Genomic DNA, 19,106 nt, shown 5'->3' with positions numbered 1-19,106 from the left:
GTATTATTTCCCTCCCGTTTACGCCGTCTTCAGCAAACCTCTGAACTGCAACTCTTCCAAATATCACCGCTTTCATTTGAACAAAGTCCATGTATTGTTAGGAACTGATGAGTCAATAATGTCAGAATACTCGTATCTTAAAAATTCATACCACAGGTCAAATACTTATTTGTAGTGTTTGTCTACATTCAGTCAGGAATAGGTAGCACTAAGTTCCAAACAGACGCTGTAATATTACAACTGTGGGCCTCAGAGGGTAAATACACAGATGTCTAACTAAACTCCTTGCCTCGGTCATTTTTATCACGAGTTCACAACCAGGTTACAGGCAGGCTGAGGCAACAGGAAATGTCTTGAATATGACCTTTGACCTTTGCCCATTCGTAGAAGTGAGATGTTTGACAACTTCCAGACTTATGGGAAGCGGAAATGTGGAAGAGCTCCGGTGAATAATGAATGAAGCACCGTGACTGATGGGCAGTAAAAAGTTATGGCAGCACCGTCTCCTCCATCAAGTCCTCGGATCAATAAACTAAACATTAAATACCACTTTTGAGCACCGTATCAAATAGTTTGTGCTGCAACAATAAATAAAGTTGAAACAGGGAATGCACCACGGGGATCTGGAGATGTATCGGAATCATGGTGAGGCCAAGACGTCACGTAAAAAAGTTTTATTACATTTCTTTTTTTACAGAATGAAAAACTTAAAAATCAGATATTAATATATTAAACATTTTAAAACAGGAAAAAGTGCCCCGTCATCACTACAGCATTCTAACGGACCAGTCGCTCCCGTACAACCATCAGTACGATTGCTTTGGAGCTCATTTAACATCATGCATTAGCTAACGAGCTGCAGCTGCTGACCACAGCTGCACGGCGGACATGGACTCAGACCTCCCGCACAAATAAATCAACTGCCGGCATTTCTGGGATTTAATAATGTCAACGTAATGACATCATAGAGGGGGAAAATAAAAGGCATCGGTCAAAGCTCGGCACCTATTCCAGACAAAAGATGTACGAGGCCTATAAGATACAACTTTCATTTGAGATTTAGTTATTTTTTTAAACGCATCTTTAGTGATTAAAAGAATCTGAATTATAGAAAGAATAAGAACAGATAAAGAACCCAAAACTGTAATACAAATAAAATAAATAAAGGTTCACAGCAATACTATGTGAATTGGTAGTAACCAGATGTTATTTCAACATCTTGAAAATACAAAAAGTACAAAAACAAAAAGAATGGAATTTTCTCCAGCACTTGGGATGGATTTCACCAAATGGAGCAGATCTGCTTACAAATAGATCATGAAGCAGCTCCAGACGTCGGGTGGTCATTTTATTTATTTATTATTTATTCATTTTCTCTTAATATTCGACTTGCAACAGGCCAATCTTTGTTTAAAGGCTGTTGCTCTCCAGCTGTGCCAGTTATGTAAGTAGTATACACTGCTTTCTGTATGTTTCTAGAGAAGCTCTTTTGGCTGCTGCACTGTGACCCACTTGCAAGTCTGTCTGGCCTCGAAAGGTTTCCTCCAAGTTCAGAAAACAAGAGTTGAGGAGAGACATTCAGAAACTGCTGTTCCTTCTCCGACTGCGTTAAATAAAAACCTTCAACCTCATGAGCCGGGTGAGCCGGTCTACAAGCTTATCGTCTTATATCTGTAAAAACATCTTCAATGTGACTCAGGATGCAGTCAGTCTGAGACTTGATCCTCTGGCTGAAGAGGAGGCGGGGTCAGTAATGCACGACATAACCCTCAACGGAGCTACAATAAGTGGCAACCTCCCGTGATCCTAGACACAGATGGCAATGTTTCCTTATTGTGTTGTGAAGGATCCAAGTAAAAAGTGACACCGCCGTGTCCGTTTTCTCTGTGGCACAGTGAGCTCTGGTGGGGATCCGTGGTGCAGCAGCAGCAGCAGCAGCAGCAGCAGCGCCGTCGCTACCTGGAGGCGTCGGGGATAAGTCTCTTAAACCAGCGGCTCACGGCCACGTCCACTCGCAGCACTAGTGCGACGCCGATCAGCAGAGATGCGCTGCTCACCAGGAACCCCGAGGCCTCAAACATTAACCTGGAAGGAGAAAACAGACGGCTCTGTAGCACCAAAATTCAACTTAAAAGTCCAACTCTGTTTTCAAACATAATGTTCTGTAATCATCTCCCAACGGGCTGTGCAGTACAGCGCTGTAACAATATGACATTTCAAAAAGTAGCTATAACTCCAAACATATATTTCTCAATGTTTCTACAAGCAAAATACCATGATTAAGAATAAATAAATACAAAAAGCTAGGAATTCCACCTTTTAAGATAAGCAGGTGTAAATATGTATATCTTACAGTGGTGGTCTACGGTAAAGTAGACCCTCGCTAATGTGCATTTCCTGTGTTAGCGGTTGCACCGTGTCCACATCCTGAAAAAGCCTTTTCCTGTTAGTGAGCCTGTGTGAGCCGTAAAGTCCATTGGGGCACTTACTTGGGCGCGAAAACCTTCCACACCATTAGGTGTCTCCTGAGGATAGCAGCTGCACAGACTGACGCAAAGACCTGAGAAGAGATGCGGGAAACAATGACTCTCACAATGTGATTAGGACACGGAATGGAACGGGGCCGACTGAGCGGAGGAAAGGCGTACCTGTGCTCCGAGAATAAAGAGGTAGCGAGTGGAGAGCTGCAGGAGGGCCGAGCTGAACTGCTGGGGGTGTTCTCTGAGCCTCATCTCCATCGCGGCGTCCTCCCCCTCCTCACCGCAGGCTCTTCCTGCCCTGCTCCCACGCACCTCACACACCAGAGGCCAGAACAGCAGCAACGGGCAACCGGCTGACGGCAACAAGACGTGGACACAAATGGGAATCAGCGGGGCGCACGTTCAGTTTCATGTCCTGCACTGAGACCACGACTCTATATCATAGGATACCTTTTTTAGATCAATTCTAATTTGCTCTAAGTTTTTTGATTTCTTAAACATATTATTATTACAAATATTTAAAATGTTGTCATAAAAAGTATGCATTAGCCTTCATGTAGTCAGAATAAGAAACTTTAGTTTTTTTAGCTTTTGTACTTAATTAATAAAAGATTTCACAGTGAAAATTGTGTTTTTGAACTGTATACAACACACTTTTAGAACACTGTATTGTATGCATTTTGAATCGTATTCATATTTATCTAAAATATTCTTGAATCTTATTGTTTATAATGTAGCTTGCCTTTTGTCCAGCTCAGTCCGATTACTTTTGCAGGTGCAACAGTTGATTTGTTTTTGTAAATCAGAATAAACTCACACGTGTTGCTGCTTCTCTTTTTATATCTACCTGAGAACAAGATGTGTGAGGCGAAGGTGTTGAGGGTGACCAGGGAGGCGGGCAGCACGGTGCCCGTGTGTCCGTCGGGGAATCCCACGAAGGCGGCGCCCCACTGGATGGAGGGGAAGGTGGGGAGGTGACCCGTGGCGTGGAAGAACTGGGTGGCAGCCAGCGACCACAGCACCACTGGAGTCCAGGGCACATTGAAGCCACCTGAGGGAAACGAATCAGATCAGAGATGATCAGGACGTGTCATGATGGACGAACAAAGCACAGAACGAAAAAGATGGTGAGAATCTCACCGGGACACGTTCCGTGCAGACCACTGAGGGTGGTGGAGGAGGCGTGAATGTGCAGCAGAGCCCCCATCTCCAGCAGCAGCAGAAGGAAAGACAGAGCCATGGCCTCCGGGTGCAGCAGCAGCAGACCCAGCCCCAGCAGGCCACAGAACAGCAGCAGAGGGGCGGAGTAGACCGTCCCCAGTCCGTAGGCCTCCACGGCGGGCCTGCCGTCCGCCTCCACGGCCACGCTCGCCTCTCCGTCGTCCAGGGAGCGACGCATGCGCTGGTAGATCTGCGGGATGAGGTGGTGCAGCTCGGCTTGGGGGCTGATGCCCGTGCTGGCTCGGTAGCGCGGAGGGGGCAGGGACGCGCTGCGGGCTGAGGCCGAGGCCGCGGCCCTGGTCTTCGCGAACACGGTGAGGGGGTCGAGCCAGATCAGGGACAGCCCCAGTCCCAGGAGGCAGAAGGCGACCCTGGGGAGGGCCAGCTGGGCCAGGCCGATCAGCTCGGCCAGATTCCTGAAGCTGTCCTCTGGGGTGGCACTGACGGCCCAGTAGAGCGCTAGGCACACGGACAGCAGCAGGAGGACCCAGCGGGCCGTGAACACCGTCCCGCTTGCGGAGTTGAGGTTGCCGTAATGGCGGAGAAAGCGTCGCAGCAGATACGTCCACAGGCCCAGGGCGAAGACGGAGAGGACGTAGTGGAGGTTCTTCAGCCGGCTGTCCTGCAACCGGGAGAGGGGCGAGAGGAACGGGGACGGCTGGCAGGAGCCCTGCTCCTCCCGACAGGCGTGGAAGGAGAGGGAGAGGTAGAGGCTGCCGACGAGAAGCCCCAAGCAGGCTAGGAGGGTGCCGCTTTCCTTCCTCACGGTCGACGGGGACAGGGCCGGGGAGGGCAGGAGCCCCGCCGCCTTCAGGGGGTCGTGGCTGGGGGGCAGGAGCAGGCCGTCCCAGTTGAGACGGATGGGAATATAGAGAGCCAGGGAGAACACCAGAAAGGTCACCGCGCGGCCCTCTGCGATCACGTAGCTGTCCGAGAGCAGGGAGGCACAGCGGAGGAGCGGCACCAGGAGAGGAGGAGCGAGGAGGCGCCGCGGGGTCAGCCAGCTGGCTCTAGGTCCGTTCATTTCCGCGGCGGCGGTTCCGCATCGGCGCGCTCTCCAGAGGAAGAGCAGTTCCGAGCTGAGGGCGGCGGCAGCCAGGCACCACGACACCTCGACGTAGCCCCGCGAGCTCAGCTGACCGACGGCCGCGCACACCCCCGCCATCAGCGCCGCGACGACTGGGGCCCGCAGCCCGGGACCGTCCTCCCTGATCAGCGCGAGGGACAGCTCGGACAGGACGAAACACGTCAGGCAGGCGAACGCCAGGATGGCCAGACCTGCTGCCATCTTGAGCGGGTTGAAGCGAGCCCAGGTGGCTCGGCAGGTGTCCCTGACCGAGGTGAGGTAGGCCTGCAGCGAGGTGGCCAGCTGGGGGGAGGGGGGCCGACCCTGTCGCACCGTGGAGAGGTACTCGGAGGAGAGGCGGGAGAACTCGGCCTTCAGCTGAGAGAGGCTCTCCCTTGGGATGTCTTTGGCCATGCCGGAGTACGTCTCCAGGAAACGGTTGACCTTCAGAAACAGAACCGTCACAAAAGGTGAAATTACACACACGTACACACACACACACACACACACACACACAAGTAACATGTGAAGTCTGATGGTGTTTCCTGTGTTGGAGGCTCTTTTTAACTGAGCATTCTACCTGTTTTGCATTGATCCACAGCGCCTCCAGCTGGGTGAGACCTCCAACTGTGTCTCCCGTCTGCCCATGAGGAGGGAACACGGGCAGGAGAACCTGCCCCACACTGCTGTACGGGATGGGGACCCCCAGCAGCAGAGCCAGGGTGGGGACCAGGTCCGTCTGGGGCACCACGTCCGGTTCACTCTACAAACACGAGGAAAGAAAAAAGAAAAAGGTCTGTTATTATCAGAGATCCGTAATGTGACAGGAATACATGCATTAACTTAAAAGTAAGGAAATTCAAACTTCAGCAGCGATGAGGTGGGAAGTTACATCGACCGTCTAGTCAGATTCTTTGATCAGTTTCAAATGAAGCACAAATCATTTAAAAAGTTGAATTCATAAGAAATAAATCTAATCATTGCATTCAGGACTTAAGTCCCTGCAGCCTCACCTGGTCTGCTGTGACTAGCAGCTCATGGTGGCTAATGTTAGCAAACATGAGATAGAAGTCTGTATTACTGACATAAATGTTGTGTTGCGTTCACTGACTTTATGATTTATTTGTTTTCTCTACATATCAGCAGCTGATTTAAGAGAATCTTGGGAATTTAAGGAAAATTGTATTTACCATTATCTTCTGCAATTACCACTTGTGGCCACATGGGGGAGCTGTTCAGCTAAAGGCACAAAGCATTGGCAAAGTTCTTGTTGCTGCTGGTGACCCAGCCTTAGTTAAGAGAACAATAAATAAATATCAATTCATCATCAGCAGCAGCAGAATATTTTTCTTCCCATAAGACTTTTTTTTGTGTTTAACTGAGCAACTTTTTGTACAGTTTCTAAATTGAGAATGTTTTTTTTTTTTGCAGGCAAAGTTTATCTCTTTACTCTGAAAGATGTAATTATAGACTAAACAGCCTATAATTACAATACTTGCAAGCACAGAGAAACCTCCCAGAGACCTTTGTGAGCGACTGCACAGATCTCCCAAAGGTCAGTGGGCTCCTTTAACTGCGAGCAGTTCATGACCAGATAACCGTTAACTCAAGCGGTCACCTCCCACTGCAGCGGCTCTTAATAGAGGGGTCGTGGATTTTCCGAGGAGGCGGAGACCACCTGCCAGCATCAAATGAACGGATTTGTGGAAGTGCCCGTCCAGCCGTGAAAAGAAATGATCGTTGGTTTGACGTTTCATAATTGTACGGCAAACGCTGCCGTTCGGCAGTATTTCATGTCCGGGAGTCAAAGCTTTCTTTCTGCCAGTTATTCACAGAATATAATGACTTTGTTGTGTAAACTCTCAGCAGTCTGACACCGTGCTCATGTCTCTCACTGCAGGTTACCGGAACGTGGCATTTAGGAGCGACAGGAACAGGAAATCGGCTAAATCGGTCTAACTGAGCCGAGACTGGCGCTGTCATCACATGGTGTTTATTATAATTCTGTTCCTAGTCGTTCATAGAACGGCTACGCTTTTGCAAGACAGTGTGGTTATTATTAATGAAGACTTAACAGACCTGGTTATAAACCCTTCTTAAGTGTCAGTATATTATTTTACTCAATTAAAAAGTGGGCCAGAAGTGGAATTTAATTAGGCTGATTCTTGTTTTCTTTTATGGATACTGTACCTGGGATTCATTTTGACTACTAGCATTGTTTTTTGTACCTTTGACACTTTGTTTCCTGTGCATGTCCCTCCTTCGCACTGACTTCACCACTCACCTCACGTTCAAACCCCCCTGTGGAGAAGGCTGCTACTCTACCACTGACCTGGGACGGCGGAGCGGAAAACAGAGGGGAGGGACTGTAGAGGAAGATGGCGGCGTCCGTCTCCTTCTGACTTTCTCCGCCGTGGTCTCCGGTGTCCGTCATCCCGTGATCCCCCATCACCACCAGCAGGGTGTCGTTCTGCAGGCGGTCCATCACAGACCTGGAGGGGAATAAACATGAAGGTGGTCAGAGAAAATCTTTGTGGGGCTCCTGCTATAAAGACTCACAATGTCTCGGATGTGGAACCCAATCAGCTGCAGCCATTGTTAGATTCCCTCCTTGATAACTCAATGATGACTGCCAGATGAGAGGGGGGGGGGGGCTGGGAAAACAAGCCTGCGGTCTGACCTGATGACGCCATCCATCTGGGTGAGCTTGTCGGCCATGGCTGGGTGGTCGGGGCCGAACCTGTGGCCGCAGTGGTCCACTCCGAGGAAATGGGCGACCAGGACGTCCCAGTCGTCCCCCACCACTGTCAAAAACCAACAGACGGAGAGGTGTGAGGCGCGAGCAGAGCACGAGGACAAGGCAGAGGTAAAGGTGTGAACACGTACTGGTGGTGTAGAGGTGCTGGAGGATCCCGTTGTCCACCGTGTGCAGGTCCTTCACGTTGAAGGAAGGGAAGGGCAGAGAGCGGTGGAACTTCTTCGGGAAAAGGTTCTCCCACGTGTCGTCGCCCATGAACACCACGCGTTTGCCTGTGAACAAATCCAGACGACGTCGCTATGACTCTGTATACGTCCAACAACATCTTTAAGCTTAAATTATAAACTGGACTTATGGAAGATGTTGAGTGTGAAATTAAGTTCGATGCAAGCAGAAAGAAATCCCGTCTGTATGGGCATAGAAATAACAAGTGACAACAGTGAGATATTGAGATTTCTTTTTTTTTATGCTCATCTTTAATACTGTTTGTTTTTAATTTAGCCTTGTTTCTTGTGTGTTTTAATTAATTATCCTGTATGAAACTTGCTAAATAAATGTAATTAAATTAATTAAAGAGGTGCAGTCTTTTTTTCCTCACTCATATTTTAAACCATGGACTACTCGGGCACTTCATCTAAAATGTCGCGGACACACTGTGTCACTACTCACCCACTTGCCCGAACTGGTGGATGAGGTTGTCCTCCAGGATGGCGCTGGACGCGAAGTTATTGCCCACGTCCACAAAGGTGGGCAGGGAGCCGGTGGTGAAGCCCTTGATCCTCTGCATGGTGGTCGTGGGCGGGTCCGCGCGGAACGGGTACAGGCGGCTGTGGGCGGGCCTGGACGAGACCGTCTCCTCCAGCACGGGCAGCTTGTTCTCGTAGGCTCGTGGCGCCGCGTTGTCGGGGTCGAACCAGGCGAAGTCGATCTTGAGGGCGTCGACGATGAGGAGGACGGCCCTGCGGAAACGCGGCCGCACGCGGCAGAAGTCTGCCGGCTCCTCTCCGGGCTGCAGCACGTCCCCGCAGGTGCTGGTCCTGTTCACCTCCAGCCTCACCAGCAGGAAGCCGCCGACGAACAGGTAGATGCCCACGGCGTACACCGCGCACATCCAGAGGAGCAGCCACAGCACCGGGAGCCTCTTCATTCTGGACACGCACAGAGGTGACAGAAGTACAGGTCACACACAAAAAAACAAGCACACTTGTTTCACACAAGGTAAAGAAAAGTCAAACGAACTGTGTGTAACACCTGCTACACGAGATGCTAGCACCAGTAACGTGTAAATTGACAGAAACCTTAAATTTCCACTTAGACCAAAAAACACTAGGCACGCGCTGTTGGGACGTGACAGGTGGTGTTAACCGTGTCCTCCTCTTCACGTTAGCTTGTTAATAAGTTCACGTTTGTTAGCCGCGGCTAGCTTTGTCTCGCTCTCGTCACTGACCTTGTAGCGGTCGGGTTCTCGTCCTCTCGCGGCCGGAGGGCGGGAGTGTGTGTGCTAACAACACAGCGGGCACAGGTATCTCAGGTAAACGGAGAACTGCGCGACGCCTCCCTCACCTTCATATGGACTCCGGTACAATGAGATTAGGTGGCTGGTGACAGCTAGGAACCTCAGTGCGTATGCAAACCGGCAGAAAAACGGGGCGGGCGGTTTTCGATGTAACACCAAAGAGTATAATGTTTTGTGTGCCCTGAACTCGGACTTTCAGTCACAAATTGATAATGGATGAAAACCTAAAACCTAGCTGGCGTTTACCGGAAATTGGTCAATCCCTTTCTAAAACAACAGACTGCATAAAAGAAGTCTAAAACAGGAGGTTTTCAGCTGCTCTCTAAACCGCGGTCATTAATGTCTGTTTTCTTTCACAGTTCACATGTCTTAACTGACATTTAAATAATTGAGTGACGGAATTGTACTAATGATATTTGATACATTTCTTCTATTCGTAAAATGAATATATCGATTTAGAACGCAATAAAAAGCTACACGTGTCAATACCATCTGTGAGGCAAAGAAGAGGGCTGAAAGAGCCCGGGTCAAGAGGGAGAAAGCAAGCAAAGATGTGTCACTCTGTCATTATGTCAAGGAACCAACAAATCATCCAGTATTCAAAAGATTGTCGGCTTTTAAATACAAAGTTGTCATAAGCGACATTTCCCACGGACAACTTTTTAAAAGGTTATTTTTACTAATGCATGAAGGCATGCTGGCACAGTTCAGGCCATCACATGATTACGAATAAAAATATTTGACTGCTTCTGTACATTTGGGGATGTAACAAAAAATATATATATACATTTGTTCTGTAGGCCATTTTTTTATATATGTATTTGACACACAGACCTTACCAACTTTTAAATTTTTTTAAATTTTATGGTAAGTTAACATTGCTGAAACCCGAACTGACCCAAAACATGGAGGTCAACTTTAACATCCATCTGAGTCTTTCTTTAACAAAATTAAAGATTATTCCAGACATTACATTTGAGGACGTCCAGCTGTTTCTGATGAATTGAACACTTCTTCCTCTCATTTTATTTTTTCATTCAAGTTCATAACATCCCGTTCCACCATGTCGTAAACCTACCGAAGCACTCAACTTCATGAGAGCCTCAAATGACATACATGTGCCAAAACCTGTTAGCACTGAAGCCAATGAAATGACAAACTTGCTGTATTTGCAGATAATCATGGTATTTAATAAATATATTCCATAATAAGACATAAGGGGTGAATACAAATTTGAAGAGGAAAGGAACATTTGTCCCGAGGCATGTCCTTGTATACCAGCTAGTTATCTAGAAAAAAAAAAGTTGAATATTAGAAAATAACATTTCTTAATTAAATACGTGACCAGGGAGATATTCAATCGAACAGGCCAAATTGTGAATTAACTAAACTTTGGGACACAGCCCATCATTAAGAGGCATCCAATCAGACATCACATGTAGCGACTGAAGCTGGTCCCAACGATGCTGAAGACAGAAGAATCTTCACTGGTGTCTGTAAACAAGCCGTTTATAAACGTGTAATTACCCTGCTATTACTAATGTACCCACAGAACCTGTTAAACAGGTCGCAAGATGAAGAAAAAAGAAAACATTCAACACAATCTTACGTTGCACTTAAAGCAACAGTGTGTAAGATTTATTGGCAGAAATTGAATCTATTATTCACAACTATGTTTCTCATTAATGTAAAATGACCTGTGTTTTTTTTTTTGTTAGCATATAATGAGCCGTTTATAGCTACATAGTGAGCGGATCCTCTTAACGGAGTCCGCCATCTTGTTCTGCCGTGTATCTACAGTAGCCCGGAGCAGACAAACTGAACAATGGCTTTAGCGAGAGCCTCTTTTTCATTTGACGTTACCTGCGGGCCACCGTAGTTCTCAGACACGCCTGGAAAGGGAGGAGTGGGTGGAGGGGTATTCAGTTGGATGCAATCTGCAACTTCACCACTAGATGTCACTAAATCCTACACACTGCTCCTTTTAAAGTTTAACCCTTTACATCCAATTCAACCAGGGTCTGTGCAACAATACATACCTCAACAGATCCGATGCACGATATAAATCGCCCACAAATAATAAACGTATTATCAAAAATCGCATATTTTCTAGCATTCAATTTCTCCATTTTATCAGCCTGCCAGAGTCACCGGTGTGTGAGTATATTTGGCTGAAGCCTGCTGTCAATTTCCCAAATCTGACAATAACTGAGCATATAGAACAGTCAGCGAAGATTAAAACTCCTCTTACAAAAGATGGGATTTTTTCCCCAACACTCCCAGGGCAAAAGATCCCAGAAGTTTATGAAGTTTGCAGTTTATTCTCCTTCTGTCCTGTCGGCAGAAGGTATGTGAGACTTTACACACACACAGCGACGCCTCGGGGCCAAAGACTGCTGCTGCTGCTTCTTCTTCTTCTGCTGCTTCTGTGTCATTCTACTGTTTGGAGTTCATCCACCGAGTCCTCCGCTACTGAGACGATTGGTGCCCAAACTTGTTGCTCTTCTCTGCCGCTTTCGGGCTCGGCTTTGCCAACGCGCCGTAAATTGTCATAGCCTGAGTGCCGGGAGAGTTCCAGATGTTACCATATAGATTCAACAACAAACTTACAACAAAATACCCCGAAACATGAATAGAACTAAATGATGCGCGTGTGTAAATACCTGCGTGACCATTCCGCTGATGTCCCCGGTGTTGGAGGGCAGCAGGATGGTGTTGGAGTCTTTAGCGAGCTTGGAGAAGGCGGACACGTACTGCTCGGCCACACTTAGCGAGGCTGCCGCGTCTCCATTCTGTACGGTGCACGATTACATTTTTTTTTTTTAGATAATCAAAATTCACTTTTACGAAATAGTACTGCGATCATGGATATGTCATGAAAAAACACCCGAATCTCCTGTTCACCTGCTCAGCCAGAGCGTCCGACAGCATACGGATAGCCTTCGCTTTTGCCTCTGCTTTGGCCAAGATTGCTTGGGCCTCACCTGGAGGGAGCAAAGTAATCGATTAGTGGTGTACAACTCGTCTTCATTGGTCATTTCAGTATTTTTATTAGCCCTGCGACCTGAACTTAAAAGCTTCAAAGAAGATGCGTAAATAACCACAGAGCTAAAAAAACAACCCAGCCGGGTGTCTTAAAGTGCCACGCACCGGACGCATTGTTGATCTGCTCTGCTTTCTGGCCCTCCGAGGCCAGAATCTGAGCTTGTTTGTGACCCTCTGCGACGTTAATGTCCGCCTCCCTCGTCCCCTCGGACTCCAGCACCGTGGCTCTCTTCTTCCGCTCGGCCTCCACCTACACGGGGCGGAGTAAAAAATGTGTTAGGGAACTTTTGTTTTACGTTAAGACAAGACCTCCTCAGAAAACACATGTTTCTGGATGAAGGAGGTGACTCCCTTCTTTCATTCAGTGTTTCTGTTCGCCCCACCTGCATCTGCATGGACTCTTTGACGCGAGGTGGAACGTGGATGTCCTTGATTTCATAACGGAGGCAACGGATCCCCCACTCGTCCGACGCTTGGTTGATGGAGTGGACGATGTTGGAGTTGAGGGACTCTCTTTCCTTCAAAAAGAAATGTTAAAAAGTTAATATCCAAAGTGCTCATGACATCTTTCGTTACAAGCCTGCAGAGCAATGTGGGGGGGGAGGTTTGTCATTACCCGGAACACTTTGTCCAGTGTGAGTTTGCCCAGCTCCGACCGCATGGTGGTCTGCGCCAACTGCGTGACGGCATATTCTGGATCCTCGACGCCGTAGCTGGCCTGGAGGCCGAAACGTGGCAAATATGAAATCACTATTTCTATGATCGGACTAAAAACAACACACAGGGAGCGGACAATCATTCGGGCATGGCGTACCTTCAAAGGGTCGAGGATCCTTAAGTAAAGCACTCCGTCAATCTGTAGCGTCACATTGTCTGTAACAACAAGATGAAATGAACTGTATGTCGATTAACTCAGAATGTGATCCGATGTACTGATCCCTCACCTAGAGATACTGCCGACTGCTCCGGGACACTGATGACAATCTCTTTGAGACTCTGCACGTAGCGAATTCGGTCCAGTAGAGGTATGAGGAAATTTAAACCCTAAAAGAGAGAGAGGGGGGGGGGGAACAGGTTGTCAAGCTTTTGCTTTTTATTTCCCTCGGGAATATTTGCCCTTATTTGAACAGGAATCTCCTCGGGAAAGAAAGGGTAGATACCGGCTCTAAGATCCGGTGGAAGCGACCCATTCTTTCCACCACCCAGGCTTCTTGCTGGGGCACGAACAGGACCACGGTGTTCACGGGCAGGCTGGACGCCCATCGCTGCTGGGCTGGTGTGACCCACAACCTCGGGGCAGCCCGCTGGGTTTGCTAAAATCACACACACACACACACACACACACACACACACACACACACACACACACAGTCAAGAGAAAAATAAATAATAAATAAAAGTGCCATTAGATTGTAGAACTACTGTTTGATGAATCGATCCTCAGAACATGCTTTTCAAACCGAAATCCTTGCTACAAAGATTATGTCGCTTGTATTTAAAAGTAAAATAAATAGGACTGCAACTAACAATCATTTTCATGATTCTGTTTTGATTGTTTAGTCTATAGAATGTGCAAAATGCCCCTTAGAGTGAAAGCTGACACAGCAGATGGTGTGTTTGGACTAATCAACGGTCAAAAACCTAAATATATTGAGTTGACGGTGAAGAAAAGCAGCACATTGTCACACAGGAGAAGCTTAAACCAGTCAGGGGTGGTTGTTTTTCCTTTATAAATTACGAGCAATCACACAAATTATTAAAAAATAAATAAAATAAAATAAAAACACACATAAACAACCACCTCTTGGGGGTATGCACTAAAATATATTAAACAAAATACATTTATGTAAAAATATTTTGCTCCTGCTCACTTCATTTTTGGTTTTGGTGATCTGCTCAATATATGTATGTGTTTTAAAACACCGTATGGAATCTAGCGCATATGACGTTATTGATTATGTATTGGTTAACGCTGCAAAGGTTTAATAACGCATCATAATAGTTCATGTTCCTGTTAATGATTAGGATGTCAGTCAGTATCAGCTAAAGAAGGTGCTTCTTTTGTTAACTTATACGGATTCAGTGGCGCTTCTACCGGGATGGAGAGCGACATTTCGTGGCTTATTAACACTCTGTTGCACGCTGAATGACACCCAGGGCTGGAGAAGAACCGTCCTACAGACGGTCTGCACGAGCCAACATACCGGATATGAGTAACTACATGACTTGTATTTTACCTGCAGGAGGGCGCCGCCGGTCCGACAGAGCGTTCGCAACATCATCAAAATGACTTTCAGTGGCCGTGTAAAGGTTCGGCTCCGTAAAGTGGGCTCCACACAAACTCTGTACTCATGTGTGTGACCCTTAACCAGTCAGGAAATGAAAGTTACATCAGTGGTGCAACGGTGGAAAAGTCCGTCAGTGCGGGCGGCAAGAACCGCACGGCTAAGGTTCCGCTAGCACGATAATGGTATCTACAAATAATTATACTACTACTAATAATAATAATGACAATGACAATAATATTAATAACAATAATTGAATGGTGTTCTGTTGTGATATGACTTTACATAATCTGTGCTGAAAGTAGAGTGAAGTATTTTTTCATAAGGTGTCTATCGCTATAAATCAGTATACCTTTTGATGTTTATCTGAATATAAGAAAAATTATTATATGTATAATTTCTGGACACCTCATTACAAACTGTGAGAAGAAAAGAAGAAAAATGCAAAAAAAATGATTGCACTGTACTATGTTCCCACACAGCAAAATCAGCATAGCCACATTAAAGAATTGATTTTAACACTTTCGAAGAGTCTATATGGGTCCACACCACAAAGTGTTGAATTAACTATCTTTGGAGAGTTAGTACCGTAACACTAATGTAGTGTTATAATTGACTCTTTTTGGAGTTCAAATTGAACTCTTCTTAACACAAACCAGTGTCAGTTTTTCTCAACACTTGTTCGTAGTATTAAAAATGAACTCTCTAAAGGGATCGTTTGTTAACTATACAAAGTGTTACTCTTAACACTGTAAGGTGTAATTCTGGCTGTTTACTAAAAATGAACTTGTAAAATAAAGTTTGTGAAAGGGAAGATGTCATGTTTTCACTTTTCAAAATGTACAACAATATGGAACAATGTACAGTATACAGGTTAATGCAGTATGCTTTGCATTTAGAAGGATTCAGTTTCCAAATATTTTAAATAAGATGATATAATCTATGCATATCCTTAACAAGTGTGTCAAGGAAGTGATGAAAAACATCCAAAACTGAAGATGTATCCTCATGAAGCAGCTTCTATAGGTTGCTCTCATCTTCTGTTTAACCACAGATGTTTCTGTTGAGTGTTGAATTGTAGAGAGCGCCTAAATGAATAGAACATAGTACATAACATACTGTATGTACCAAAAGAAGTAATGCATCTGCCATTTTTAAAGAGAACCTTACACAGACCTGGGCCGGTGCACCCCTCCTTAGACGGCCTGGTGGTCCCGGGTTCCCCCAGGAGCACCATATCGATACCGAACTTAGTGCGGACACCCGATCTTCATAGTCCGCTGCAGTTTAGATCTCTTGAGCTCAAACGATCCTCCAGCCTCAGCCTCCCGGTAACTGGGATTACAGGCGCGCGTCACCGCACCCGGCGAGAGAGCTGTTCATTCACAGAGGTTTGGGCTTTCACAAACGTGACGTCATTAGGGTGATCAAGCAGAATCCCGTGATGAAAACAAAACCTGCAGCTGCAACGTTGAAGGCTGATCAGCATCTGTACAATAGACCTAAAACCTTATTTAACCTTACTATCATCCACAGTCATGCGCAGTTGATGTTTTTCATGAACTCAGCACATTGTATGATACAATAACATATTCACAATCTGTGATTCCAATATAAATAAGTTTGGCTCGTTCTGTCACGTAATAACAAGACAGTATATTGAGCTGCGTAGCTTAAAAGTGGATCACAATGTGGACACATTTTCTTTCTTTGAACAATAAAATTAAAAAGTGTCTGGTTTGGGACTACTTTTGTCTCCAACATTTCAATGACAAACGTACAACACTCAAATGTCGGTGTGATAAGGTTTAAAAAGCCCTTTCACCTGTTCTGGATTCTAAATGTCTTAGACTGATCATTTGTTATTTGTGAGCCTCTGGTTTGTTTAGTGAAGTCCGGTTCAACCACTCAGCTTCTTTCTAATTAGGCCTCTTGTCACAACTTTATACAAGCTCCTTTTGCACCTTGTGACTCTCTCCTGTGTTGTTACTTCTGTTAAGGTGGTACGATTCAAATCTTTATGATTTATTAACCCTCTTATTGTTCTGGAAAGAAATGACACCAATTATGTAATGCGTCAAAATGCCCGACACTGTTTATTAACACTCACAGACAAGCAAATGATCAGTTCAAATTAGTAATATTTTATTTGGTCTCGACAGAGAATTCAGAAAGAAGAAATAGTAATAATAATTTAGTGTATATATCGGATATATTTTATGTTATTATTATTATTTTTAAAATATACTTTTCAATTTTTGTTTCTTTTTTTCAAACTATGGCATTTTGACAATTTTCACCTCCTCTAGAGGAGCACCCTATATTTCGTTAACTTCAGGTAGCTCTAACTATCAACAGTGCATGTGAGCTGAGTGTTGAGCAACCTGATTGGCTGATCCAACTCCTGTCAGGAGAGTGTTTTGGTTGGGTTAGCGCATCACGGATGTGAAATGAACTTTTGTGCTGACTGAACTGTTGCTGAAGTGAATTCTGTGTATTGAAATATATGGAAGCACATGTCAAAAACTGTAAGAGAAATGTTGGATTTCAAGGTGAACACAATGATGTATTTTTGTTAAATAACTTTGTTGGAACTCAGTTTAAGAAGTTTGTTTGTTCCAACTTCTATGAATTCATCAAACTGTCAGCTGATCATTCTTTTGTGAATTTCAGGTGAGTTTTGAGACTCATTTAACAGTTATTTTCAGTTTTCATAGGCATCCTTTTATGTTTGCAAATTGAATTACACTTCATTGAATCATAGAGAATGCAGCACATCCACACCTGGATCAGTGAGTAATGATTAGAACTGAACAGCATATGGATTCAATTCTAGTCATAGAGAGGACCATGTGACTCATCTGAGACACTTGCAGTAAAATATACATTAAAAGCTCTCCATTATAACTTTCCCCAAATTAGTATGAACGAGGTTCTGTGGAGAATTTAAACCCACACACAATGCATGCTGGGAAGTGTGCTAACAACCTCTCGGAATAAGTTGATTTGATGACTTTATTTCCAGAATTAGTTTTACATTCACTCAAAAATGCCTTGTATAAGTTCTGAAATGGTTCAACAACTAAGGAACACAAGTTAACAAAACGTTGTGCAGAGAGTGATGGACTTTATTGAGCTTTGAGAAGAGCATGGAGGTGAACGTGGAGGATGAGGAGGAGGAAGAAGCATCTCTGATGCACAGCTCTTGTGTCCTTGGTCTTGATCAGCTCCTGGCAGATCTGGAAGTCTGTGAAGTCCACCAGGGCCTGAGGAAAAAACACAAAGAAAATGTGTTGTGTGAATATATCATACAGCTCCAAACCTCCATTACATTCTAAATATTTGAGTTAATCCTCAGATGTTATTTTACAAATATATCAAACATCCCTGTTTAAATCTAATGAAAACAGGTTTAATCATTGCTAACATGCATTTAAAATCAAATGAACTAAAAAGACATGGACAGATATTGAAACATCTCATATAATTGTGCATTACACTGGTAACAGTACATTGGGTGCAAAGCATTGTGGGAGGAAGAAGAGCTCTTTCTGGTGGACGAACCGTCCCGTTCTCCTGATTCCTGTTCTTCCTTCACTCAACATGATACCTGTGAGGAGAAGAAGGTGGTGTACATTTAAACATGAAGGCAGCTTAAATTCTTCAGGCCAAGCAGACTATTATGACACAGTTAACTATTTGCAACCTAAAAGGGTATATTTACCATTCTGAGTGCATCCTTGGCCTCTGCTCTTTCACTTATAGGTCTTCACATGGCAGTATAAAAGCTCCTCCTTCACATCATCAGGATACAGATCATCTTCTCAAGTCCATTCGCGATCGAAAAAACTACAATTATCTGTAAATATTAAGAGGGAATTTGTACTTAGGTCATCAATACGGGTACGTTTAATGAATTTCTGTTCATCTGGCAATTGTGGCAGAATCTACCGGTGAGGCAGCGATGCAGGTCAGTGACGAAGGCTGAAGGCAAGATCTGGAACAGGTTGTAGGTGAGTTGAAGCTGTCTCTCTGAATTCCCTGGTGAACACACTGTCTCCATGGGTCAGAGAACAGTTTTTGTTTTTCTCACTTTGGCATCTGGGTAAAGCCCATATTATCCCCAAATACAAGAAGCTACATCTTTTTTGACACAAAGACAAAGTTTTCCATGATGGCATTTCCCTGACGTGCTGTGACGTAACACCCTCTCCCACTCCGCCCCCTGGCGATTGAGATTGCCTCTTGACGATCTCGAGTAACCCCAAATGGATGATGTGAAAGTGGAAGTGATCACCCAACCCTTATCCGATCCAGTTTGGGGAACAAAAGGTAAATAAACAGTAACCAGGCAACAGCTTTCCTCCTGTTCAGGGCTCAATACAAACTAGGTTTTGACCTCATATGTCAGCACAAAGGTTGTGCTTTGTTTTTCTTCTACCGTGTCATCTTAAAATAGCTCAGATACCCAACAAAAGAACGGCATCCTGGTCAGGTTGACCCCATGAATTCACAGTGATGGGATTGCGTTCTTCACTGGGCAACACACCCCCAACAAAAGAGCAAAGAAAAGATAAATAGAGGTTTGCTGGCAGAGGCTGTAGGTGGAGGTTTGGGTTGCAGATGTCTACCAGAATCTTCAAGTGGAGGTGGAGTTGCAGGTTAATGGCAGAGACCATAGGTGGAGGTTCAGGCAGACTGCTAGTATTTGAAGGAGTAGACGGAGGCTGGAGGT

The 19,106-nt window shown here is 45.3% G+C and overlaps 2 protein-coding genes across 2 annotated transcripts; both read right to left on the bottom strand.

Annotated features, from left to right (window-relative positions):
* Window positions 1–721: 721 nt before the first annotated feature.
* On the bottom strand, window positions 722–9,095 carry pigo (phosphatidylinositol glycan anchor biosynthesis, class O). Its single transcript, XM_079179495.1, has 11 exons — window positions 8,973–9,095; window positions 8,195–8,673; window positions 7,654–7,797; window positions 7,448–7,571; window positions 7,100–7,259; window positions 5,348–5,530; window positions 3,621–5,211; window positions 3,328–3,531; window positions 2,649–2,833; window positions 2,490–2,560; window positions 722–2,085 (listed from the first exon to the last, which is right to left on the bottom strand). The coding sequence occupies exons 2-11, from the start codon at window positions 8,670–8,672 to the stop codon at window positions 1,956–1,958; spliced, it is 3,270 nt and encodes a 1,089-aa protein (XP_079035621.1). The 5' UTR covers window position 8,673; window positions 8,973–9,095; the 3' UTR covers window positions 722–1,955.
* A 1,606-nt stretch (window positions 9,096–10,701) lies between these two features.
* Window positions 10,702–14,450, bottom strand: LOC306710813 (stomatin-like protein 2, mitochondrial). Its single transcript, XM_079179509.1, has 10 exons — window positions 14,324–14,450; window positions 13,247–13,399; window positions 13,031–13,130; window positions 12,901–12,959; window positions 12,703–12,804; window positions 12,470–12,604; window positions 12,192–12,336; window positions 11,946–12,025; window positions 11,705–11,833; window positions 10,702–11,597 (listed from the first exon to the last, which is right to left on the bottom strand). Exons 1-10 carry the CDS (start codon window positions 14,366–14,368, stop codon window positions 11,511–11,513), a joined length of 1,035 nt encoding a protein of 344 aa, XP_079035635.1. The 5' UTR covers window positions 14,369–14,450; the 3' UTR covers window positions 10,702–11,510.
* Window positions 14,451–19,106: the final 4,656 nt, after the last annotated feature.

This window comes from Pholis gunnellus (assembly GCF_910591455.1).
Source record: "Pholis gunnellus genome assembly, chromosome: 18".
NCBI classification, from domain to species: domain Eukaryota; kingdom Metazoa; phylum Chordata; class Actinopteri; order Perciformes; family Pholidae; genus Pholis; species Pholis gunnellus.
The sequence above is the reverse complement of the archived record's forward strand: the minus strand, read 5'-3'. Positions and strand labels throughout refer to the sequence as shown.

Excerpts from the sequence above, each read along its gene's own strand:
- LOC306710813 (XM_079179509.1), bottom strand. The coding sequence starts at position 14,368 with ATGATGTTGCGAACGCTCTGTCGGACCGGCGGCGCCCTCCTGCAG. Across the intron at positions 12,805-12,900 it reads GGATCCTCGACCCTTTGAAG|GCCAGCTACGGCGTCGAGGA; the intron begins GTACGCCATGCC and ends TTCGGCCTCCAG. Across the intron at positions 12,026-12,191 it reads GCAGATCAACAATGCGTCCG|GTGAGGCCCAAGCAATCTTG; the intron begins GTGCGTGGCACT and ends TGCTCCCTCCAG.
- pigo (XM_079179495.1), bottom strand. The coding sequence starts at position 8,672 with ATGAAGAGGCTCCCGGTGCTGTGGCTGCTCCTCTGGATGTGCGCGGTG. Across the intron at positions 7,260-7,447 it reads CAGATGGATGGCGTCATCAG|GTCTGTGATGGACCGCCTGC; the intron begins GTCAGACCGCAG and ends ATTCCCCTCCAG. Across the intron at positions 2,561-2,648 it reads TCTTTATTCTCGGAGCACAG|GTCTTTGCGTCAGTCTGTGC; the intron begins GTACGCCTTTCC and ends ATCTCTTCTCAG.